We start from the raw sequence: 22,066 nt of genomic DNA on the forward strand, positions 1-22,066 counted from the left end.
GGAGGAAGAAGAAGAAGAGATATTGGTTGATCAAATAGTGGCATGTTCAAAGGCTCGACAGGACCCTTCCAACTTACTATCAGTTGTTTACAAAGTTATAAATTTAAGCAATGTTTACAACAATAGCTTTTCGGTGGTAGCAAAAGAGGATTATTGGCCGACATATCAAGGGGACATACTCTGGCACAATGGAAAAATGCGAAGAAAGAAAAAGGGTCGCCCTAACAGCATGCGTATTCAAACCAAAATGGATACGACAAACAAAATGGTGAGATTATGTAGTTCATGTCGTCATCCTGGACACAATTGTACAAATTGTCTCAATGATAAACCAAGCACATCAACATAATTTTAAATGTAACCGGTTTGCTTATTTTAAAAACAACTTTCATTTCATAAATATCATAACATTCGGTTAAAATAACTTTAAAACAACAACTAAATAATAATTTAAACAACAATTAGACAACAACACAAATAAATACAACAATTAAACAACATAACTATGCAATTATAACCATCAGAACAATATCGTGAGAACTATACATCGTCATGTGAACATTTCTATCAGTTTTAACATTCACCCAGAAACAAACTTCTCCATTTTGGTTGAACGTGGTATCAAGCCTTTGAATTACTCTGATCTTTTCACCCTCCCCAATGTCTCCATCTAACCAACGGATCAAGCTCCTGTTAAGATGTTTGAACGTCTCTATATTCAAAAGTCGGGTCTTCATCGGAGGCTTTACTGCCAAATAAATTAAATCAACATTTCTCTAGTGAATATAAGGACACGTATATGATTTTTTTTGAAGAAAAATTGAAGGAGATTGAAGAAAAATGGAAGAAGATAGTAAAAAGATGTGTGAAAAATAATGGGATGGGAATTGTATTTATAGAGCGTGCATATAAAGGAGTAGCCACATGCAGTGGCGTATGCACTAAGTGGATGCATGCATGCGCCACATGCAGTGGCGACTGAGACATGCATGTGCCACTAGGCATGGCACCTTAGTGCAATATTATAAAGTATGCACCATTTGATATGGCTACTGCATTAGACAAGCAATATTTTTGTTGAAAAGTGGTTATTTTGTTAAATAATTTGAAAAAGTGGTTATTTTGATATTTAATTTGAAAATAGTGGTTATTTTAAAAAAATCATCATTTGTGGGGTCATATAATTTGAAGTTAATATGTTTAACAAAATGGTTATATTAATTAGAAATTTGTATGAAATTAAACATGTCAAAAAATATTAATATGACATTATCATTTTAATGTTATAGTATGTTTTGTCTGAAGTAGGTGCACACACATATGATGTGATGACCTATAATAATGTCAAATGAATGAGCAATAGTGATATTTTACATGAAATTAATATGTAGTATTGGAATAGATAAAGAATGCCTCACTAAAGGAAGTGTAAAATAAATTGATTTAACTCAAAAATTGAATTATGTAATAGTTGCATTGTTAAATTGAAGTGTTAGTTATCACGTAAATAATTGTACTCGTCAAAAAGTGCATAATGTGTGGCACTCCTATGTTGGTAGGGGTGGTCAGAGGCCTTTGTGAATTTATGTGGGTTAGGGCTTGCTCGCGGCGGTGAAAAACCCAGTTGAGAATGTTACCCAATGAAAGTATTCTTAATTTGTAAAAGAGATTTACACACTTGATAAACCATTTGATTGTTCTTGAAAAACATTCACAAATGATGATTTAAATCTCAAAGTTCTTAGATCATTGTCTAGATAACAGTAACCAAACGTTACGATAATATCCAAAAAGAAAAGTCTTTCTAAAATTCCATTGGGTGCATTATTTGGAAAATTTCAAGAACATGACATGGAACTTGATTGATCTGAAATACATGAATGGGCTCCTGATAAATTGGAGAAGCATGAAGGGTGTGAAGTTAAAGTTAGATCCCTTACTTTAAAGTTTAGATATGATAGTGATCAAGAAGAAGAATCTTAATTCGAAGATGATGAAGATGATGCACTAATCAAGAAATTTAAAAAGCTCTTAAGAAAGGAAAAAACAAAGGAAATTAGTCAAAGAGAGGCATCAACTTCAAGAAGAAGAAAAAAGTTACTTGTTTTGAATGTGGAAGAAGAGGTCATGTCAAAAGTGAGTGTCTTACTCTTCAAAAAAAGATCAAAGTCAACAACAAGAAGGATATGAAATCAAAAAGAGAATATGTGGTGAGGGGCAAGATAATGAAGTAAGTTCGTCTTCAGATAAAGAACAAGTAAACACGACACTAATGACTTCACACCACTCCAATGATGAAGAAAAAGAGATTAGTGATCATGAACCGTCTTATGATAATTACATAATACTTTCCTTGAATTACATGCACAATGTTTGACTCTTTATAGAACATGTACAAACCAAAACAAAAAATTTATCTCTAGAATGTAAGGTTAATAACATAAAAATGGAATTAGACAAAGTCAAAATTTCAGCATGTAATAAATGTGAAATTCTTGAATCAAAAACTGTTGAATTGAACCAAGTCTTAAAGAAATATGAGAAAAGTCAATTTGGTCTATAAAATGTGATAAGCAAACAAAGGTACTCTAATGATAAATATGGGCTTGGTCCTCAAATTGAATAAACCAAGTATAAGCAAAACTATCTTTGTTAAGACTAGAAATAAATTCAATATTGTGGAATCATGGAAAATGCAAGTTGAAATTCATCCTAAAACGGCCTATGTTAAAAATAATTCTTATGCCTCTCAAGATGAAAATTTCTTTAAGCCTACATATTTTTATTGCAATACAAAAGACCATACTTCTAATGTTTGTTACATAAGAAATTCGGTGTTCCTAATGGTGAGTATGTGTGGGTAAGAAAAGAAACTAACCTAAAGTATGCAAAGAATATTGGGTACCTAGAAAGTATTATTGATTATTCTTACAAGTACTTGAAAACTATATGTTAAAATTTAAAAATTAAGATTCGTTGTTCAAGATACAGTAAGACCATATGATATGGTAAGATTAAAGTTTCATTTGGTTAAAGATGAATTGAAAAGATTGACACTTTCAAAGAGTATCTCGTTGATATCGACATAATCACTTTAGAAGAGCATCAACAATGATATCAACAATGACATCAAATCATTGTGACGAAGATAAGTACTTTAATATTTGATGTATATTTGCCCTATATTACTTTACTTTGGACTTTACACTTTTCTTTTTGATAATGTCAAAAAAGGTGAGAAGAGATGTTGCTTTTTATAATTTTATGGATATGAAAGACAAAGTATGAATTTAAATATAAATGGGGAGATATACAAGATATGGGGAGTGTCAAGTGTCAAACAAAAACTTCCCATCAATATATTTTTCCATCGTTAAAAAGGGAGAGATTGTGAAAAAGATGTTTATCATATATCTTAGTTTAGTTTTGATGAAGGCAAAAGATTATCAAAGAAAAAAAAGTTTGGTATCAAGAATCAAGAATGTACAAGCTTATGGATATTTTGGAAGTAAAGGTAATTGATCTTGGTGTTAAGGTACTTAATTGCTATTCATTATGCATAAACTTTAGATGCTCTGAAAAGCTCTCATTCATTCATCTCTAAAGTTTATAAAACCATCATGCATCAAAACACTCAAACATTGCCATTAAAAATCACATTTTTCCATTTTTCCATTCATTCCATTTTATTTTATTTTTGTAAATTACGGCATATGAAACCGACATAATCACACTTCTAGAACTGTTGTTATTTTCTTAAGTTATTGTAATCGATTATATACTCATTCTTCCTTAATTTTCGACCATTTTAAGAGGTGGTAATCAGTTACACCATTAGTGTAATCGATTACACCATGTGAAGTTTTGAAAATTTTGAATCATTGTGAATCAAATGGTATGCAATTCTTTACAAAACTTCCCATTCATTTGCATCAAATCCAAGAGGTAGTCTAAGGTGTATTTAAGGCAAAATACATCAAATTTTCAAATTACCTCCTTCACATATATTTTCATATAATTCAAATCTTTTTTTCAAGTGTTCATACAACTTTAACAGCGAAACTTTGTTCATAACTTTCATATCATTCAAAGAGTTTCATTCAAACTTTCTAAGCACTTAAGGTTATTATATTTGAATTTTATATTGCAAGAGAAGATCACTTTTCTGTATTGGAATTAATTCAAGAACATTTCATATATTCAAAATATGTTTTGATCACCAAGTGTGTAGTGATAATTGTTTATAATAGAAAGTGTTGTTCTTTCTAAGAAGTGTTTGTAATAGAAAGTGGTGTGTTTTCTAAATATTGTAGACAGAAAAAGTGTATTTTCTAGTTTATGTGAGAATCACCATACTATTGGATGATTTTGGGAAAGGACATTTGATTCGGGGAGATTCAAAGTTCACTATAGTGTTTGGTGTTTACGTTAGAAGATTGTAAGAAAGGTCTTAGTATGAGGCTTGTACAAAGATCTAACATAGTGGAAAATCCTCCAAGGTGTGAAGGAACTAGATGTACCCTTGGTTAAAAAGGGGAACTAGGATAATTCATCTTGTTCATTTCTTTTCCCACACATTTATTTTATTTATTTTATATTGCTAAGAACATATCATTTTTATATCCAAAGAAAAATAAGAACATAACACAAAAATGAGAAAAATCAGACAACCTTAATTCACCCCATCTTAGGTTGCATTTCATGGTTACAATTGTCATCAGAGTAGGTTAAGGAAACTTGCACCTCAATCCAGGTAGATATGGCTTCCATAAAACCATTCTTAGTAGATGATGGCAGCACTAACAAACCACCATGTTTTGTTGGTGAATACTATGATTTATGGAAAATCCATATGCAAATGTACTTAGAAGTACAAGGGGATGAAATATGGGATGATTCCAAGAATGGACCCTACATTCCTACAAATGTCATAAATAATGTAGAACTACCAATTGTACAAGTTCTTGGAACAATGACGACAAGAAGAAAGTGTTGTTTGATAAGAAGGCAAAAATATATGTGCATCTGCCTTAAGAATGGACGAATTCTTCAGAGTATCGAATTGCAAAAGGGCCAAGGAAATCTAGGAAACATTGTAAGTAGCACATAAAGGAATCCAAGAAGTCAAAAAATCAAAATTGAACACTTTATCTCAAGAATATGAATTCTTTAGAATGCTACCACATGAAAGTATTCTTGATTTGCAAAAGAGATTTACACACTTGACAAATTATTTGATGGATCTTGGAAAACATACACAAATGATGGTTTAAATATCAAAGTTCTTATATAATTGTCTAGAGCATGGAAACCAAAAGTGATATAAATATTCAAAAATAAGAGTCTTTCTAAAATGCCATTGGGTGCATTATTTGGAAAACTTCAAGAACAAGACATGAAACTTGATTGATCGAAAATACATAAATTGGCTCCTGGTAAATTTGATAAGCATGAAGGGCGTGAAGTTAAAGTTACATACCTTGCTTTGAATTATAATTTATGATATTTTTCAAGAAGAAGAATCTCAATCCGAAGATGATGCACTAATTAAGAAATTTGAAAAAATCTTAAGGAAGGAAAAGAAAAGGAAATTAGTTAAAGAGAAGCATCAAATTCAAGAAAGAAAGTTTCTTATTTTGAATGTAGAAAAAGAGGTCATGTCAAAAGTGAGTGTCGTGCTCTTCAAAATAAGATCAAAGTCAACATCAAGAAGGATATGAAATCAAAAAGAGCATATGCGGCATGGCAAGACGATGAAGTAAGTTCATCTTCAGATAAATAACAAGCAAACATGGAATTAATGGATTCATACCACTCAGATGATAAAGAAAAAGAGGTTAGTGATCTTGAACCATCTTATGATTAATTACATAATGCTTTCTTGAATTACATGCATAATGTTTGACTCTTTCTAGAACATGTTCAAAACAAAATAATTTTATCTCTAAAAAATAAGGCTAATGACATAAAAATTGAATTACACAAAATGTTTGGACAAGTTACTTCAATCCTAAGAGGGGGTGAATTACGGTATTTAAAATTCGTGATTAATTTTAACCCTTTATTGTTTAAGATCATATTAGTACTTTTATGTGAGTAATTGCAGCAGAAAATTAAATAATGAAAGTAAATTGTAAAAAAGTAAAAGGATAGGGTTAGAAATATTGCACCAAAGATTTATACAGGTTTGGCCGAACGTTGGCCTAGTCTTGTCCCCAAGAGGTATTCTTGAGAGTTTCAGTATATACTTTGAGCTTTTGAAGGTTATGCCCATGAACCTTTAATACAGACTTATCTAAGTCAAATGACAACTTTTACCCAGGTTACACTATCGAACTATTTAGAGATTTATGGTTGATCTCAATAACCAAAACAAAGCTTTTTTCAGGAAAGCTAAATTAACCAATAACAAAGATGTTATACATATTGATATTAAGAACAAAACTTTGTCTCTTAAAGGTATCACACTATTAAGAATATAAATGACCAGCACGACCACTTGCAAAAGTATCTTCCTCGCAAGTAAGACTTCACTTAGTAGCCCTAAGGCAATTAAAAGTGAAATAGAAAATATTTTCAAATGAGGGAAGGAGATAAATTCCAAAGAAATATGAGAATGTTGATAAGTGGTGTGACATGAAGTGAGGGAGACTCTCCTTTATATAGTAGTTGGAAATGTCAGGAAAGGAAACGATCCATGGGCTGAATTGATTATCTAATTTATTAGAAAAATTCTCTAATTGATTAGACAACTCAAATATAATCGTTTGCAAATCCCAAATTAGAAAGTTCGGATATATAGCCATTGTAAGTCATTAATGTGATATTTTTTCTTATTATTCAACTGATTACCATCTTGCCAATCGATGGTATAAGTTCTCTAATCGATTAGACAGATAAAAAAGTTTTTCTAATTGAAGCTAGCGGAAATATACCCGAACGCATCGCACGCTCGAACATACAACAGAGTCGCCATCGAACTTTATTTATTCCCGAAGGAAAGGGAAACATCGATAAAACCCGAGGGAAAGAGATATGTTGAGTAAGGAAGTCGGTTATGGAAGGGGAAGGTATTAACACCCCTTACATCATGGTACTCCATGGGAACCGTTTTGATTATTCTCGCTTGAATGGGTGCGATATCTAAAGATTACTCACAAAGAATGAGGAAAATAAAACAAAATAGATGATAACATGAAATTATATCATATTTTAGGACTTAATTCAATTAAATTATATTATTATTTATTTCAATTTACTGCATTTTATTAGATATTACGCGGTATTTCCTTTCTATTTATCTCAGGTGTCTTATTTGAAGCACAAGTAAAAAAGGAAGAAAAGGAGGTGCAAAAAGGAATGAAAAGAAACAAATAGCAAAAGCCAAGCCCAGCCCAAAGAAGACACAGGCGTTGTGCCTGTGACGAGCGCCACACATTCTGTCACGGACGTCACGCTGCATACACTTATGTGACGAGCGTCACACATGGTGTGACGGACGTCACACCATTCCCCTACATTTCTGCCTTCAGAGACGTTGAGTCCTATATACACGCTGAATCCTATTTCCACGGCTATGCATCCGTTACGTGAAGACCCCTTGACGCGGACTGCTTTGAAAACCGTTACGGAAAGCATCAATATAAATAGCAACTTTGCAAACCCTACAAGGTTCCACGCTGTAAGACCCCAATTTTGGCCCTAAGATCCGTCATGGCCCATATCATATCATATCATGGCCTCAAGGATCATTGCATGCCTTTGTTTCCCTCATAGTGGGTGGGATACCTTGTGAGTGTGATTTCTTGATCACCAAGCATGTATTGCATTTGTATATCATTGCTTTTCATATGTCCACTAACCAAAAGTACAAAAATATTGTCATCTAACCTTGTTTCTTGCAGCTGAAGCAATCATCAGTCAAACAGTCAAAATCAGGCCTTGAGCAATTGATGGTGACCATTCTTGAAGAGTTTGGACACCATGATCATTCAAAAAGAGTTCATATAACTTGTGATATCATTTGGAAGCAAGATCTCATGTGAAAGAGGCTTGAAATTCATCAGAACTTAGCCCAGTCAGACAAAAGTCAACAAAAGTCAACTGTGGTCAACTGTGCATTTAATCAGGGATTGGAAGGTGTGAGATGGTTAGAAAGACCTCCTTCATGTCCATATAAGCCTCATTTGGCATTTCAAAGATCAAGGTTGAAGGATTTGAAGTCAGACAGAAAGTTTCCCAAAATGGCAAGTGGACCTGTAATCTCAGCTGCCCAAAATGGAAAGTTTTTCCCCTCAAGATAACTTCATGATACAAGCTTCAAATCAAAATTTGTCCAACATGAAAGTTGAAGATCTTGATCTCACCTTTCCAAAAAGTCCAAGAGCTTGAAAATCCCATTTATGGTTTGCAAGATATGGCTCAGTGAATTTCAAAAAAGACCCGTAATCAGGAGGCCATAACTTCCACATGGATTGTCCAAATTGCAAGTTCTTTATATGCACAAACTCCATTTAATATGTACTCTCATGGTGCATAATTGGATTTTTCCAAAAGTGCTCCATGCAAAAGGCCATTTTTGAAGTGAACTAATTAAAAGTGAGGGGCAAAATGGTCCAAAATGCAAAGTATGAGGAATTTGGACATGAGACCAATTCTATCAGCTTCCAAATGATATTTGCAACATGTCCAAAGGGAGAAATTGCTGCTACATTGCTTCTAATGATACAAGGGCTTAAGGACCAAAAATGCATCATAAGCTTAATTTCACTAATCCATTTTTCCACTAATCAAGATTATTGTTAGATTAAGAGCTTGGTATATAAAGTTAATCTCTAACAGAATTACACAGTAATCACAATTGGCAATCACAATTGAACAAATCCAAAAACCAAAAATCTCAATTTCTCTCATTTTTGCTCAAAATTTTCACAACTCTTTTTGATCATTCATCAAGACTTCATCAATATGGAGCGAATTTTCTGTTGATTCTTAACTTGCAGGTGAAATCGAGTTGCTGTTGATCAAGATTGAGACAAAAATCGCAGCCAATTTTCAACTGTTGCAAGAAGGCACTCCCATGGCGGTTAGAGAAATTGCTTGATTCAAGCGTGCTGGAGCTGAATTCCGTTCATCTTTCACCTTCCCTAACCATTTGCTGCGTCTGTTTCACGTTGTTGAGGCGAAAATCCAACGGAATCCGCTACTGCAACTCCAAGAAAGGTTGGAATCGCATCTCATAATTGTTCCAATGTTGTTAGGGATTTGGTAGAGTGCTGTTTGTAGATCACGTAGCAAGTTGTGGATTGTAATTTCATTGAGAATTGCTTAAGTTATCGTTGATTAAAGTTTAGATGCGTTTTCTTCCTTCGCACGATTCGCTTCCTGCTTGAATTTCTGGACGAAATCGAAGCCATATCCATGATCCTGGTGGAACGCCGGTTCCATCGATGTATAGATTGTCCATTTCCGTTACAATTCGCCCAAAACCTAATTCTGGAATGAAGAACTCAAGAACAACGATGAAGTTCATCAGGAATCTGAAAATTTGCTTGCGTTGATCCGCTCCCATCCGTTTCCAATTTGGATTTGTGTTTTTTGAGCGCCAGAGCGAATCAGGGATTGCCACGTCGTTTAGTTGAGCGGCAGCGTTTTGGCTGTGGATCACTTAATTACGTTTCTGCCATTTTGTCCAAATTAATTAGTTAATCCATATTAAATCTCAAATAATATTTCAATAAATATTTAGAAACTTCTAAAAATCACATAATGATCAATTTTAATCCAAATAATTTGGGGATTTTTTTGTTGGTCTCCATTTTTTCTCTATTATTTTTTAGACATAGAAAATAAAATAGTGCTTGGTGGAATTTTAATTGGTATAGAGGTCTTTACAATGTATGCCAATTTCACATGTTTTGACATTTTAATTATAAAATCATCATGCCTAATCCGAATCAAATGAAATTTTAGGTGTAGGTTCCTGACACATTTCTGGAATTTTTGACATAGGATTTGCATTTTTTGGACCTCTGGTTTTTTAACTATGATTTATTGAACTTGAGTGTAATGAAATGTGACACAATGTGATATGCTGAGTTCCCTGATTTTTTTGCCATGCTTCCCCTTGGCCAATGGCCTTAATTTTTTGCATGTAGTACCTTTAACATGTTAGCATTCACTATGATTTTTCGTGGATTTTTATAATCCATTTCCTAATTGATTAGAATTTTTGAGTGCTGCCTAGCATTTTAGGGCTTTACTTGTGTAACCTTTTGTGTATATGTTGCCAAATCTTCATACCTTATCCAATGATCATGAAACTTGGTAGGGTAGTTCCTAACACATTAAGCTTTAATTTAGCTTTGGTCCCATCCATTTCCCATGTAATGTCACTGTTTGCCATTGGATTGAAGTTAATGTACATTTTGTAGCTTCATTTGATTGTGTTTTTGCATGCCTTGTCATGTTGAATTAATTCCCATAGTTCCACTAGTCCAAATGGCTTAAAAATTGACATGTAGCTTGTTGAATGTCCTCTGTTTAGGATATAATTTTTGTGGAATTTTCCATGCTGTTTTGGTATTTTTTGTGATGTGATCTTGCTGGTTGCTCATATGTGATTTACATTTGCTTCCTTTGCCTTACATGATGCATAAATTGAGATAGGTGTATAGTTTGGATTTGGGACCAATTGGAGTCCTTTCTTAATTGAAATATCTTGGTTTTGATCATGATTTGCTTGCTGTTTTAGGATTTTTCCTTCCTTTGGACCCTAGGCTTGGCCTAGTGGTCTTGTTATTTATGTTTGAGCTTGACTTTGACTTTTCAGGTTAAAAAGCTAATGCCTTAAGGAGGTTGATGCATAATTGAGTTGAAATCATTTGACCAATTGTTTATTTTGCAGGGCTTGGTTCACTTGACCTTTGTGCTATGCACATGTTGCACATTATTGTTTGATTGTACATTGGTTGATTCTTATGTTATTGTTTTGTTTATGTTGGGATACTGATTCTGTTTGACTATTACAGGTACCCTTAGTTGCTCAGTTCTCTTAAGAACTTGCATTGCTTTGCTTATAAGCAATTGGCATTGAGGTATAGAACCTTCTTCTTCATGTAGTCTGGAGACCCGGCCCGTTATTTGGCCGGGCAAACTGTCTGAAGTCCTCCTTAAGAGGCAATGCTTGTGTATGTTTATATTTGTCCCAAGCAGGAAAAGTCCTCATTCGAGGCAATGGGTGGATCAAAGAGATAAGTAGCCTATCTCCCACTATTCTGTGTGTCTTCTCCTTGCTCCCATTACATGGTTGTAGCATTGAGATCCAAACCCAAGATCTATCGAGTCTAATTGGGGAAAGAGTTCCATCTTTCTGAACTCCCCCACATTCTTATATTTACATGCTCTCTCGGACCTGAGATAGAAGCAATGAGGCACACCCCTCATATCCTTTCATCTGCTTCACCTTAGCCCCTCAATGGCAAGGTTAAGAGCGACACTTACCTCTTACAGTGGACTTTCATAGTCAAACCCTTTTGCTTGAGCCTCATTGAATGGTTATAGCGTGTGCTACTTGAATTTATGTGATTGATTACTTGATTCACTTATACATGATTACTTGATTGCCATTGTGCATTTACTATCATTGATTGCCATTGTGCATTTATCATCTTTGTTTGCCATTAGTGCATGATCATTTCTTTTGTCCTTGTGACATTGATGTTTTCCCATTGAGGACAATTGTAAGTCCATATTGATTGGCTTTTGTTCCTATGACATGGAAGAGATAGAGTGTAAGACCTCATTGGTCACTCATATCTTCTTTTGCTCTCTGTTTGAGCATTGTTGTTGTATGTGAGGATTCATTGTAAGTCCCTGTGATGTGGCATTTGTATTCCTAGGATCATACTGTGGAGGTTAACACAAGTCCAGATAGATTGGCAGTTGACTTCCCTGTTTTGTTTTTTGTTTTATTCTGATGGAGATTAGTGTAAGTCCATAGAGTGGCTTCTGATATCCTTACTTGTTTTAGGAGACAGGTATAAGACCATTGAGTGGCATCCAGTATCCGCTTTTATTTACTTTCATCTGTTACCATGTTTATTGCTCATCTGTGGCCTATTCCTAAGGACCCACTTGAATCATCTTCTATATGATTTCAAGAGGTGGACCCTTCTAAGAAGTTTTACATTCCACCATTATCCATTCATCCCATTGTGTCCTACCTTTTCACACATGCTTTTAAAACTTTTGAAATAAGTGTTGTGCAAACATTCTCACCTTCTTTCCAAATTAGAAACTTGGACCTTAAGTCCATGATTTTTCCAAACTTCATTTTTGTAAATACTTCATTTTGAATTGACTTTAATCATACTTTGACTTTTTGTAAATAATCCAAATAACTTCACCCATTCAAGTGATTTTGTGGCTTTGTCCATGCTTGTTAAGTTTTCATACATTAGCTATAGGTTTGATTTACCTTAGTTGGTTGATATTAATCTCACCTATTTGTCCTTAGTAGATGAATTGTAAGTCTTCCTTGCCTATTATAGGGTTAACCCCTCTCTGGCAAGTGGAAGCTTTTCTCACATGGTGGACGTGTTGTTATATAAGGTTGAGTTTTCTCCCGTGGGTAACGTAAGACCTTTGAGCTTTTGTTTTAAAATTGAATCCACTAACTTCTGGAAGTTTTTAGCCGAACTACGAGGTTTTGATCCTGTAAAGGTACGTAGGCAATGGTTATCCATCCAAACACAAAAATAATTAATTTGTACATTCTTTTCTCATCATCCCAATCATGTTTGCACAATACTTATGTCATGACAAATAATAATTTTCAAACAACAAAGTGTGAAAAGGGCTTCCTAGGAGTACCTAGGACGTGATGGGTGCCTAACACCTTCCCATTGCGTAATTTACCCCTTATCCAGATTCTCTGATCTTTTCATTAGTTTTCTACGTGTAAAACTTCTTAGGTTTTTGTTCGCTTTTTAGCCAGTCCTTAGGATAAATAAAAGTGCGGTGGCGACTCTATGTTCATTGTATACTTTGCTTATGATTTAACCCATAGATCATATAGTAACGAATACACCGCTACAGAAAAGTGGCGACTCTGCTGGGGAATAATTGATCCTTGGTGGTATTGCCTACTTTTCACCATTGTTGTGTGATATATTATTATTTGTTATTTGACATATTTTTGTACGATTTGGGATAACTGTATTGATTGTAATGTTTGAATTGCTTGATATACAAATGTTGTTTGCTTTGGTGATCTCTGTGAGATGAGTTCTATACCCGAACTCGAGTGCACTCTAGGATAGGAGAATGGCATAGTCTTGTTGACTGGTGTGGAGTAGTCCTTATCCAGTTGACTTGCGAGTCCATTCACTTGGTGGAGGTCATGTTGGATTAATAATGTCACACAAGTTATTTGTGGTTAGGCATTATTCTTTCAATCATGTGCCTTAGAAGCCAAGGACCTTAGTTTACCAAACCCATCTTGGCCTATTTTTAGGACGTAGTGCGGAGGTCGTTCAGATGTAAGTTCTGATGCGATTGTTACGCGATACTACACTCATAAGAGTCTCTCTTGAGAATATTTTTGGAATACGAGTATTCGTTCCTCCGACAATATCCGAAAGATGGAACGATGATTATGGGAACCTCTGGTAGAACATGTCTGGCAGGTTTAAACCCTAGTACACTCCCATTGGGTGGTTCTTAACCAAGACTCCATGCTCGTGACTCTCAGCAAACCCGTGATTCATGGTTGAGTCGTTCAGACACCGTTAATATCAATGGAACCCGGATCAGGTGTAAAAACCTAAAATCCACCAAAGCGGCTGGTTGATATTAAGGGTGTTCGAGCCGGTTCATGTACCGTTAATATCAATGGAACTTGGGTGTCGATAAGGTGAAAACCTAAATCCACCAAAATGGATGATTGATATTAGGGATACAATGAGCTTTCCCATGACCTTTGTTTGGTGTGCTTTGCTTGATCCTTGAGTGTGATTGTTGCATTCATACATTCATGCATTCATCCGCATCCATATCATCAGATAAAAAGAAAATTTTCAAGGAACTCAAAGGAGTTTGTTTGCAAAAATTCTCAGACATGAAAAAACCGGGAAATTTTTTTCACCTGATCTATCTGATGAGATATTCTCATATACGATCAAAATGTAAATATTTCAAAGTTTGCAAATAGAACCCTCGAGTTCCTTTGAAATAAAAAACAAGCATATGCATAAACACTTCATGCATCATTTGCATAAGCGGGTGTTTTGTTCCGGGCTCCTGTCCTGTGGTCTGACCCTGCGATCTTCATTTATTTTGGAGACGCACTTCGCCGGTACTATACCAAAGCCGATTCTGCCAGATTGATGGATCATCTTGAGCAAGAGAATTGTGAACTCAGAGGAGATATTTGCCAGACTAAGTGCTGTTGATGGATTTATTCCTGGTTAACCGATCCCGGGCTGGCATTGGCTACTGTTCTGGGGCATATAATGAGCAAGGTCTGTTCACGGGTGGAGGATTCATCCATGATGATCAACCTGAGGAAGCTGCTGATATCATTGAAGAAGATGCAGAAGACAGGAGCAATTTTGTTATTCCTGGCGGTGTCTGCCACAATTGGGTCGCTGTGGATGTTCCTACGGTCATTCATAAGTCAGCGTGATTTGCTCGCTTTGTTTGAAACCCTTCTCCCATGCCAAAAGGAGAAGCGATGACATTATTTAATACAATGATGTTTTCATTCAGTTAATGCATTGTTAAACATTTGTTTTTCCTTTGTTTTCACTTTTTGCTTTTTGCATGAAATCAGTGATCACAAAAAACCCTGAAAAACAATAAAACAGCTTCTTCATCTGCATAGATGATTTGCTTGTTTAAATACAAAAGCTTTTCGTTATCCAAAATCATTATGCAGGGATTTCTAAACCCATTGAACATAATGATCCAACGCCATCTCCCAAATTTGAATTCCTTGTATTCGAGGCAGAGGAAGATGATGTTGAAGGGGATTCCTGATGAGAGTACCCGCCTTCTTGAGCACGAAAGAAGCTCATTCAGCTGTATTATGAGAATCAGCATTAGTCAAACTGGGGCATTACAAATGTAATGTAAAAAAAAAAAGAGAAGAGGGTGAAAAATCAAAGTAAAAGCAAAAAATCAGGAAAATTTTTTCAAATAGAAAAAAAAAAGAATAAAAGGAGCCTGATACCCTCAAGTCCCTAGTTGACTGATGCTGAATGGATTCAAAGTCGTTATGACCAGTTGAATCTGATTGAAGAAAAGAGATTAACTGCCATGTCTCATGGTCAGTTATATCAGCAGAGAATGAAGAAAGCATTCGACAAGAAGGTCAAGCCTCGTGTGTTCAGAGAAGGTGACCTTGTGCTCAAGAAAGTTTTGTCTTTCGTGCCCGATTCCAGGGGCAAGTGGACTCCAAACTACGAGGGTCCATATGTTGTTAAGAGAGCCTTTTCAGGCGGAGCATTGATGCTTACAACAATGGATGGGGAGGATTTCACTCGTCCTGTGAATTCAGATGCAGTCAAAAGATACTTTGCCTAGAAAAAAAAGTATATGCAAATGAAAAACAGAATAGCTTGCTAAGTTGAAAACCCGAAAGGGCGGCTTAGGCAAAAATGAGCGTCTCGGTGGAGAACCTACAAGGGTAATCCAGGCAAAAATTAGAGACTTGAAAAAAAAAGAATATTTTGCATCCCGCTAGATTGAGTACCTCACCCTGGGGCAATCTAGGCAAAAATTAGGGATTTGGCAAGTAACTGCATCCTGACGGGACTTTCTGTTTCATCAGCCGTCTTTTCGTCAGAGAATTCTCGATTCGTCGTCAACTGAAGCTTCGAATACATCGAGATTCAAATTGGTAGAGAAAGGATCATTATGTTCAATGTAGCCCTCTTCCAATATATATCACTGATTTCAAATTTGTACAGATCTATGGAGTCTTGCCATTCGCAGACTACCATTCCATCAAATCAATTTGAGCTTTTTATCCAATTATTTGCACTCTTATTTGTTTCAATTCAACAAATGTTTTGCATGTTTTAATTGATAAGAATATCATTGTTTTAAAAACAAAATTTTTCAAAGATTATTGTTTTAAACAAAGTGAACATTCACAAATGATAAAAGGATACTCAAAGAATTTCTCAGTGCTCTCCCAAGGGTGGCATGGTTTCCAACAGGTAAGACATTTGTTCATACTCCTGGTTTGGTTTGTATCCTTCTTCTCCAGATTTGATCGTTGGGGTTGTCCCCCAAGCAGAGATTTGGTTGTTGGGGTTGTTCCCTAAGTAGAGATTTGGTTGTTGGGGGTTGTTCCCTAAGCAGAGCTTCTGTGGATTTTGGCTCCCCGAAGCAGAGTTGTGTGTTGAAGACTCAGTCTGTTCTCCAGCAGTAGTCTCTCCCCGGCTTGATTGCTCAGTCGTTCGGAAAATTTGTGGTTAGTGGGTTGATATCACCGCGTCCCGTATTTCTCCCCAAGTGAGTTGCCAGCATAATTGCAAGCCGAGTTGTTGGTGGGGTTATTCCCCAAGCAGAGTATTGTTGAAGACTCAGTTTTCTCCAGCAGCAGTTTTCCCCGACATGGATGCTTTCCTTGTGGAAGATTCGGCGGTTGATGGTTTGCCACCTTGGCGCCTCGCCACTTTCTCCAGTGGATCGCTATCCCCAGACTTTATTTGTCTCCTTGGCACAGTAGAGCCGTTATTGATATCCCCATTGCAGTCGCGAGCAGAGTTGTTATCACTCTCCCCTGCGCAGTTGCCAGCAGATTTATCTGTTTTCTCAGCACGGTCGCTTTCCTTTTGGAAGACTCGGTAAGTCAGTGGTTTGATACCCGGTACTTTACCTTTTCCCCGGCAAAGTCGTCAGTGGAGGTGTTTACTTTCCCTCTATCAGAATGGTTGATCTTCTCAGCAGAGCAGGATTTATTTTCCTACTCCGTGGTTGATTGGGTTGATATCCCAGTATTTTCGTCCATCTCTCCCCAGCATTTGTCTGCAGAGCGGTTGTTGTGGCAGTATTGCCTGTTGAACCTCTTTAAATCCCCGGTATGGTCGGTTGATAGCTCCGTTATCCAGAGATTGTATTGATTTCCTGATTACTTTTCGATCCTCAGTAGAGCGGATTTTGTTGCAGAATCTGCTGATGTGATCCATCAGATGTGTGTTCGCCTCGAGTAGAGTGGTTTGTTGCAGAATCTACTTGTTTGGTGCTTTCCTTCCTCGGTGGGTTGTTCCCCAAGAGAGTAATTGATGATATCCCCAGTAGAGTTGCTTGTGCAGCCAAACTCTATCCGGGTGACCTTTGCTCCCTCAGTGGGTTGTTCCCCAATGGAGTTATGGTGGATCCGTATCTATAGCAGTGTTTGCTAGGATCCCCTGCAGGACTTTGAGATTCTCTTGTTCCCCGACAGATTCGTCTTGGTGGCTCTTTGCCTGTTGTGACTTTCTGTGCCCCAGTTGGGATGATCGCTGATCCATTGCTCAGATTTGGTATTCTCCAGATATCTCTGTTTCTTTTGCTTCTGCTTCCCAGCAGTACCCGCAGATCTTTGCTTTATAGCATGTAGATCTCCAGCAGAATTGGCTTTCCAGTTGGTTTTCCCCTGGAAGTGTAATACCGGACGTTTGATTCCTGGACCTGTTGTGTTAGATATGTCTGTTTTGTCAGCATTCATCAAACATAAATCACGCATATTCATGCATATTCATAAAACATTCAGATATTCATGTTGCATTTTTGCCATATATCCTTTGTTCGTTGTTCCCTGCTACGGTGATATAGATCTTTATAGATCTTCCTAAGCAGATGTCGGGTGTTAAATCTCTCCATATAGAGTCAGCCCATAAGCAGAAAGTGTCTGTCTGTCCTTCTGCAGTTCCCCACTGAGATATTCCCTCGTGGATGACGGTTTCTCCCGTTTCCTCCCAACACATATATTGGGATGGATGTTCCTATTTGAGTTATATCCTCATTAGGACGTGTCTTGATTCAGTCTGTCTTTTCGGATCTTTCCTGAATTGACGTTTGTCGTCTGTTTCTTGTGCTTCCCTGCGGTGATTTTTATCCCCAGCGGAGTTTTCGGGCCTCTACCCTTATACCGGTAGTTGTAAGTCCTATTGTTCTTTTCCTCTTGGCGGAATTTGTGGTTATATACCTTTCATTCCTCCGCAAGAGTCGATTTTGGCCCCTACCCTTATACCGGTAGTTGTAAGTCCTATTTTCCTGGCTTTCTTGGCGGAACTCGTGGTTGTATACCTTTTAGTCCCCAGCCAGAGTTGTTGGTTTTCTACCTGATAGTCGGTAGTCGTAAATCCTAATTCCCTACTCTCCAACAGAGTTTGCGGTCTGTTATAAACCTCATTTTTGGTTTTTCGTGCGGATTCGTGATTTATTCTATCCCCACGCAGAGTTTTTGGTTTTCTACCCCGTATTCGGTAGATGTAAACCCTAATTTGTGGTTGTTCCCATCAGAGTATGGCCACTGCCCTTATACCGGTAGTCGTAAGTCCTATCTCTTTTCCCCTAGCAGTGGTAACCTTTGTGGTTCGATCTGGTTGATGGTGGATCTTCTGTTGTTGTGGTTTTACCCCAAACAGAGTTTGCGTTTCCCTGTGGTGATTTATATCCCCAGTGGAGTTTGTGGTCTTCTACCCCGTATTCGGTAGTTGTAAATCCCATGTCGCTGTGATTTTTGTCGCTCCAGCGGAGCTGTATCTTATGATACATGTGGATAATTGCCGGTTGCTAGCAATTTTATCCTCAGCTGAGTCTTTGGTTTCTTACCCAGTAGTCGGTATTGTCAAACCCCTTGTTTCCTCAGCTAGATTTTTGGTCTTCTGCCCCGTATTCGGTAGATGTAAACCCTAATCCCCTTTGTGGTTATCTTCATTCAATATTCGATGTTGATATTCCTCCCTGCTTTTGGGTAGTTGCTCTTGAGTAAGCACTTGTATTCCCAGCAGTCTTCTGGATCATTGCCGGATGCTTGCAATGTTATCCTTTTTGAAGTCTCCAGTGGGTCTTTTCACCGTTTGCTAGTGATTTGTTCCCCGGATCATTGATTGTTTATCAATGTATTCCCAGCTTGTGTGGATAATTGCCGGATGCTTGCAATTTATCCCCAGTGAGTCTTTCATTTACCCCTTGGTTGGTAATGTTGTTACTCTCTTTGATTGGTCATCATTATATGCCTGTTTGGTATCCCGATGCCTCTCTTTTCGGACGATTTATCCTTTATTAACCCTTATACCGGTTGTGGATAATCTTCCATGCGAGTATATTATTCACGTTCTGACGGTAATGGATATTATATCTCATGCACTCTTCAGTTGAAGCCTTTTTTGTTTCCCTGGTCGAGTAAGATTCGTTATTTCCCCTTTGCGGAGTCGAATATTCTTGTTGTTGGGTAATTGCCGGATGCTTGCAATTTATCCTTTGAGTTGTCTTTCGTTTACCCGGACGCTTGGTATCGATTGTCTCTCTTTCTGGTTAGTCACCTATTATATACTTCGGTATCTCTGGTGTCTTTTCCTTTCGAGTATATTATTCACGGTCTGCCGGTAATGAATAGTATGTCTCATGCGCTCTTTAGTTGGAATCCTTTGTTGATTTTCCCCAACTGAGCAAGATTCGTATTCTTTGTAGAATCGAATATTCATCCTTTAACCAGTTGTGTTTTGGCATATATACCAATTCACGTTTCGGTAGATCACCTATTATATACTTCGGTATCTCTGGTGTTCCTTACCATGCGAGTTTATTATCTATGTTCTGACGGTAATAGATAATATATCTCATGCGAGTATTCTTATCCACGGTCTGCCGGTAATGGATATTATATCTCATGTACTCTTTAGGTTTGTGTCCCTAGTTGAGTAAGGTTCGTTTTCCCGTTGTGGATTCGAATGTCCATCCTTTAAATTGTTTTGCTTTTTCAAGCCCTCCTTTCGGATGATGAGTGTCTTGGCATATATACCAATTCACGTTTTTCGGTCGGTCACCTATTATATACCTCGGTATCCCTGGTGTTCCTTCCTTTCTATTCCCTATTATGACCTTGGTCCCTTGTGGAGTCAGATTTTCCTGAGTTTTGTACCCTTTGTTGGTCTTCCTCAGATGTTGGTCGATTGATATCTCTCACCCTTATACCGGTCTTAGATATTCATTCTTCCTGAGTTTGTTACCCTTATACCGGTAACACCTCACTTCTTGTTGCTTCTCCCAGGAGAGTCTCTTTGTTAGACATTCCCCTGCGAAGTTCCCTTGGTGATTTTTACCCTTTGCTATACGGGTGTTTCCCCCAATATATGCATTTTCCCGGCAGGGAGATTCTATGTGAATCTTTTCCTGGTCCGAGTCCGGATTTCATCCGAAGTATCCTTTATGGATAATTTGAGTCAGCTTATGTCTTTCCAATGGATTTATTTTCCTCTGGAATCCTTTATTTCCCGGTGTGAGTCCTTTGCTTCCCCAGCAAGTTCTCCAGTCCGATGTCTGTTATCCCCAATCGGAGTCGTGTCTAGTTCACGCTGTGTCAGTTTTGCTTTCCCTAATCAAAGTCGTGTCCTGCTCACGCATTTTTCTTATTATCCCCTAATAGAGTCCCAATAAGAGTCTTATTAGAGTCTCTGTTCTTGGTGAGTGTATTACTCCGATGGATCGTCCTTTCTTCTGTGCGAATCATATATTCCCCGCAGAATTTGCTTTTGCATGCATACATCTGCATCATGAGGTCTCTTAGGGACCAAAATTTGTCTCATTACTATTATTTAAGCCCATTCTACCACGTCGAGATGAAGATTTCTAAACTTCATTTCTCCGGATAGAATGACCTTAAATAGGGGCATCTGTAAGACCCCAATTTTGGCCCTAAGATCCCTCATGGCCCATATCATATCATATCATGGCCTCAAGGATCATTGCATGCCTTTGTTTCCCTCATAGTGGGTGGGATACCTTGTGAGTGTGATTTCTTGATCACCAAGCATGTATTGCATTTGTATATCATTGCTTTTCATATGTCCACTAACCAAAAGTACAAAAATATTGTCATCTAACCTTGTTTCTTGCAGCTGAAGCAATCATCAGTCAAACAGTCAAAATCAGGCCTTGAGCAATTGATGGTGACCATTCTTGAAGAGTTTGGACACCATGATCATTCAAAAAGAGTTCATATAACTTGTGATATCATTTGGAAGCAAGATCTCATGTGAAAGAGGCTTGAAATTCATCAGAACTTAGCCCAGTCAGACAAAAGTCAACAAAAGTCAACTGTGGTCAACTGTGCATTTAATCAGGGATTGGAAGGTGTGAGATGGTTAGAAAGACCTCCTTCATGTCCATATAAGCCTCATTTGGCATTTCAAAGATCAAGGTTGAAGGATTTGAAGTCAGACAGAAAGTTTCCCAAAATGGCAAGTGGACCTGTAATCTCAGCTGCCCAAAATGGAAAGTTTTTCCCCTCAAGATAACTTCATGATACAAGCTTCAAATCAAAATTTGTCCAACATGAAAGTTGAAGATCTTGATCTCACCTTTCCAAAAAGTCCAAGAGCTTGAAAATCCCATTTATGGTTTGCAAGATATGGCTCAGTGAATTTCAAAAAAGACCCGTAATCAGGAGGCCATAACTTCCACATGGATTGTCCAAATTGCAAGTTCTTTATATGCACAAACTCCATTTAATATGTACTCTCATGGTGCATAATTGGATTTTTCCAAAAGTGCTCCATGCAAAAGGCCATTTTTGAAGTGAACTAATTAAAAGTGAGGGGCAAAATGGTCCAAAATGCAAAGTATGAGGAATTTGGACATGAGACCAATTCTATCAGCTTCCAAATGATATTTGCAACATGTCCAAAGGGAGAAATTGCTGCTACATTGCTTCTAATGATACAAGGGCTTAAGGACCAAAAATGCATCATAAGCTTAATTTCACTAATCCATTTTTCCACTAATCAAGATTATTGTTAGATTAAGAGCTTGGTATATAAAGTTAATCTCTAACAGAATTACACAGTAA

General features: G+C 37.0%; 1 protein-coding gene across 1 annotated transcript in view; it reads right to left on the reverse strand.

Moving 5' to 3' along the window:
* Positions 1-503: 503 nt before the first annotated feature.
* Positions 504-22,066, reverse strand: part of LOC127137273 (uncharacterized) — a 140,940-nt gene continuing 119,377 nt past the window's right edge. The window contains exon 2 of the mRNA XM_051063743.1: positions 504-748. Within this exon, the coding sequence (XP_050919700.1) occupies positions 504-748 (245 nt within the window). The remainder of the gene's footprint in view (positions 749-22,066) is intronic.

Source organism: Lathyrus oleraceus, chromosome 4 (genome assembly GCF_024323335.1).
Source record: "Lathyrus oleraceus cultivar Zhongwan6 chromosome 4, CAAS_Psat_ZW6_1.0, whole genome shotgun sequence".
Classification (NCBI taxonomy): Eukaryota; Viridiplantae; Streptophyta; class Magnoliopsida; order Fabales; family Fabaceae; genus Lathyrus; species Lathyrus oleraceus.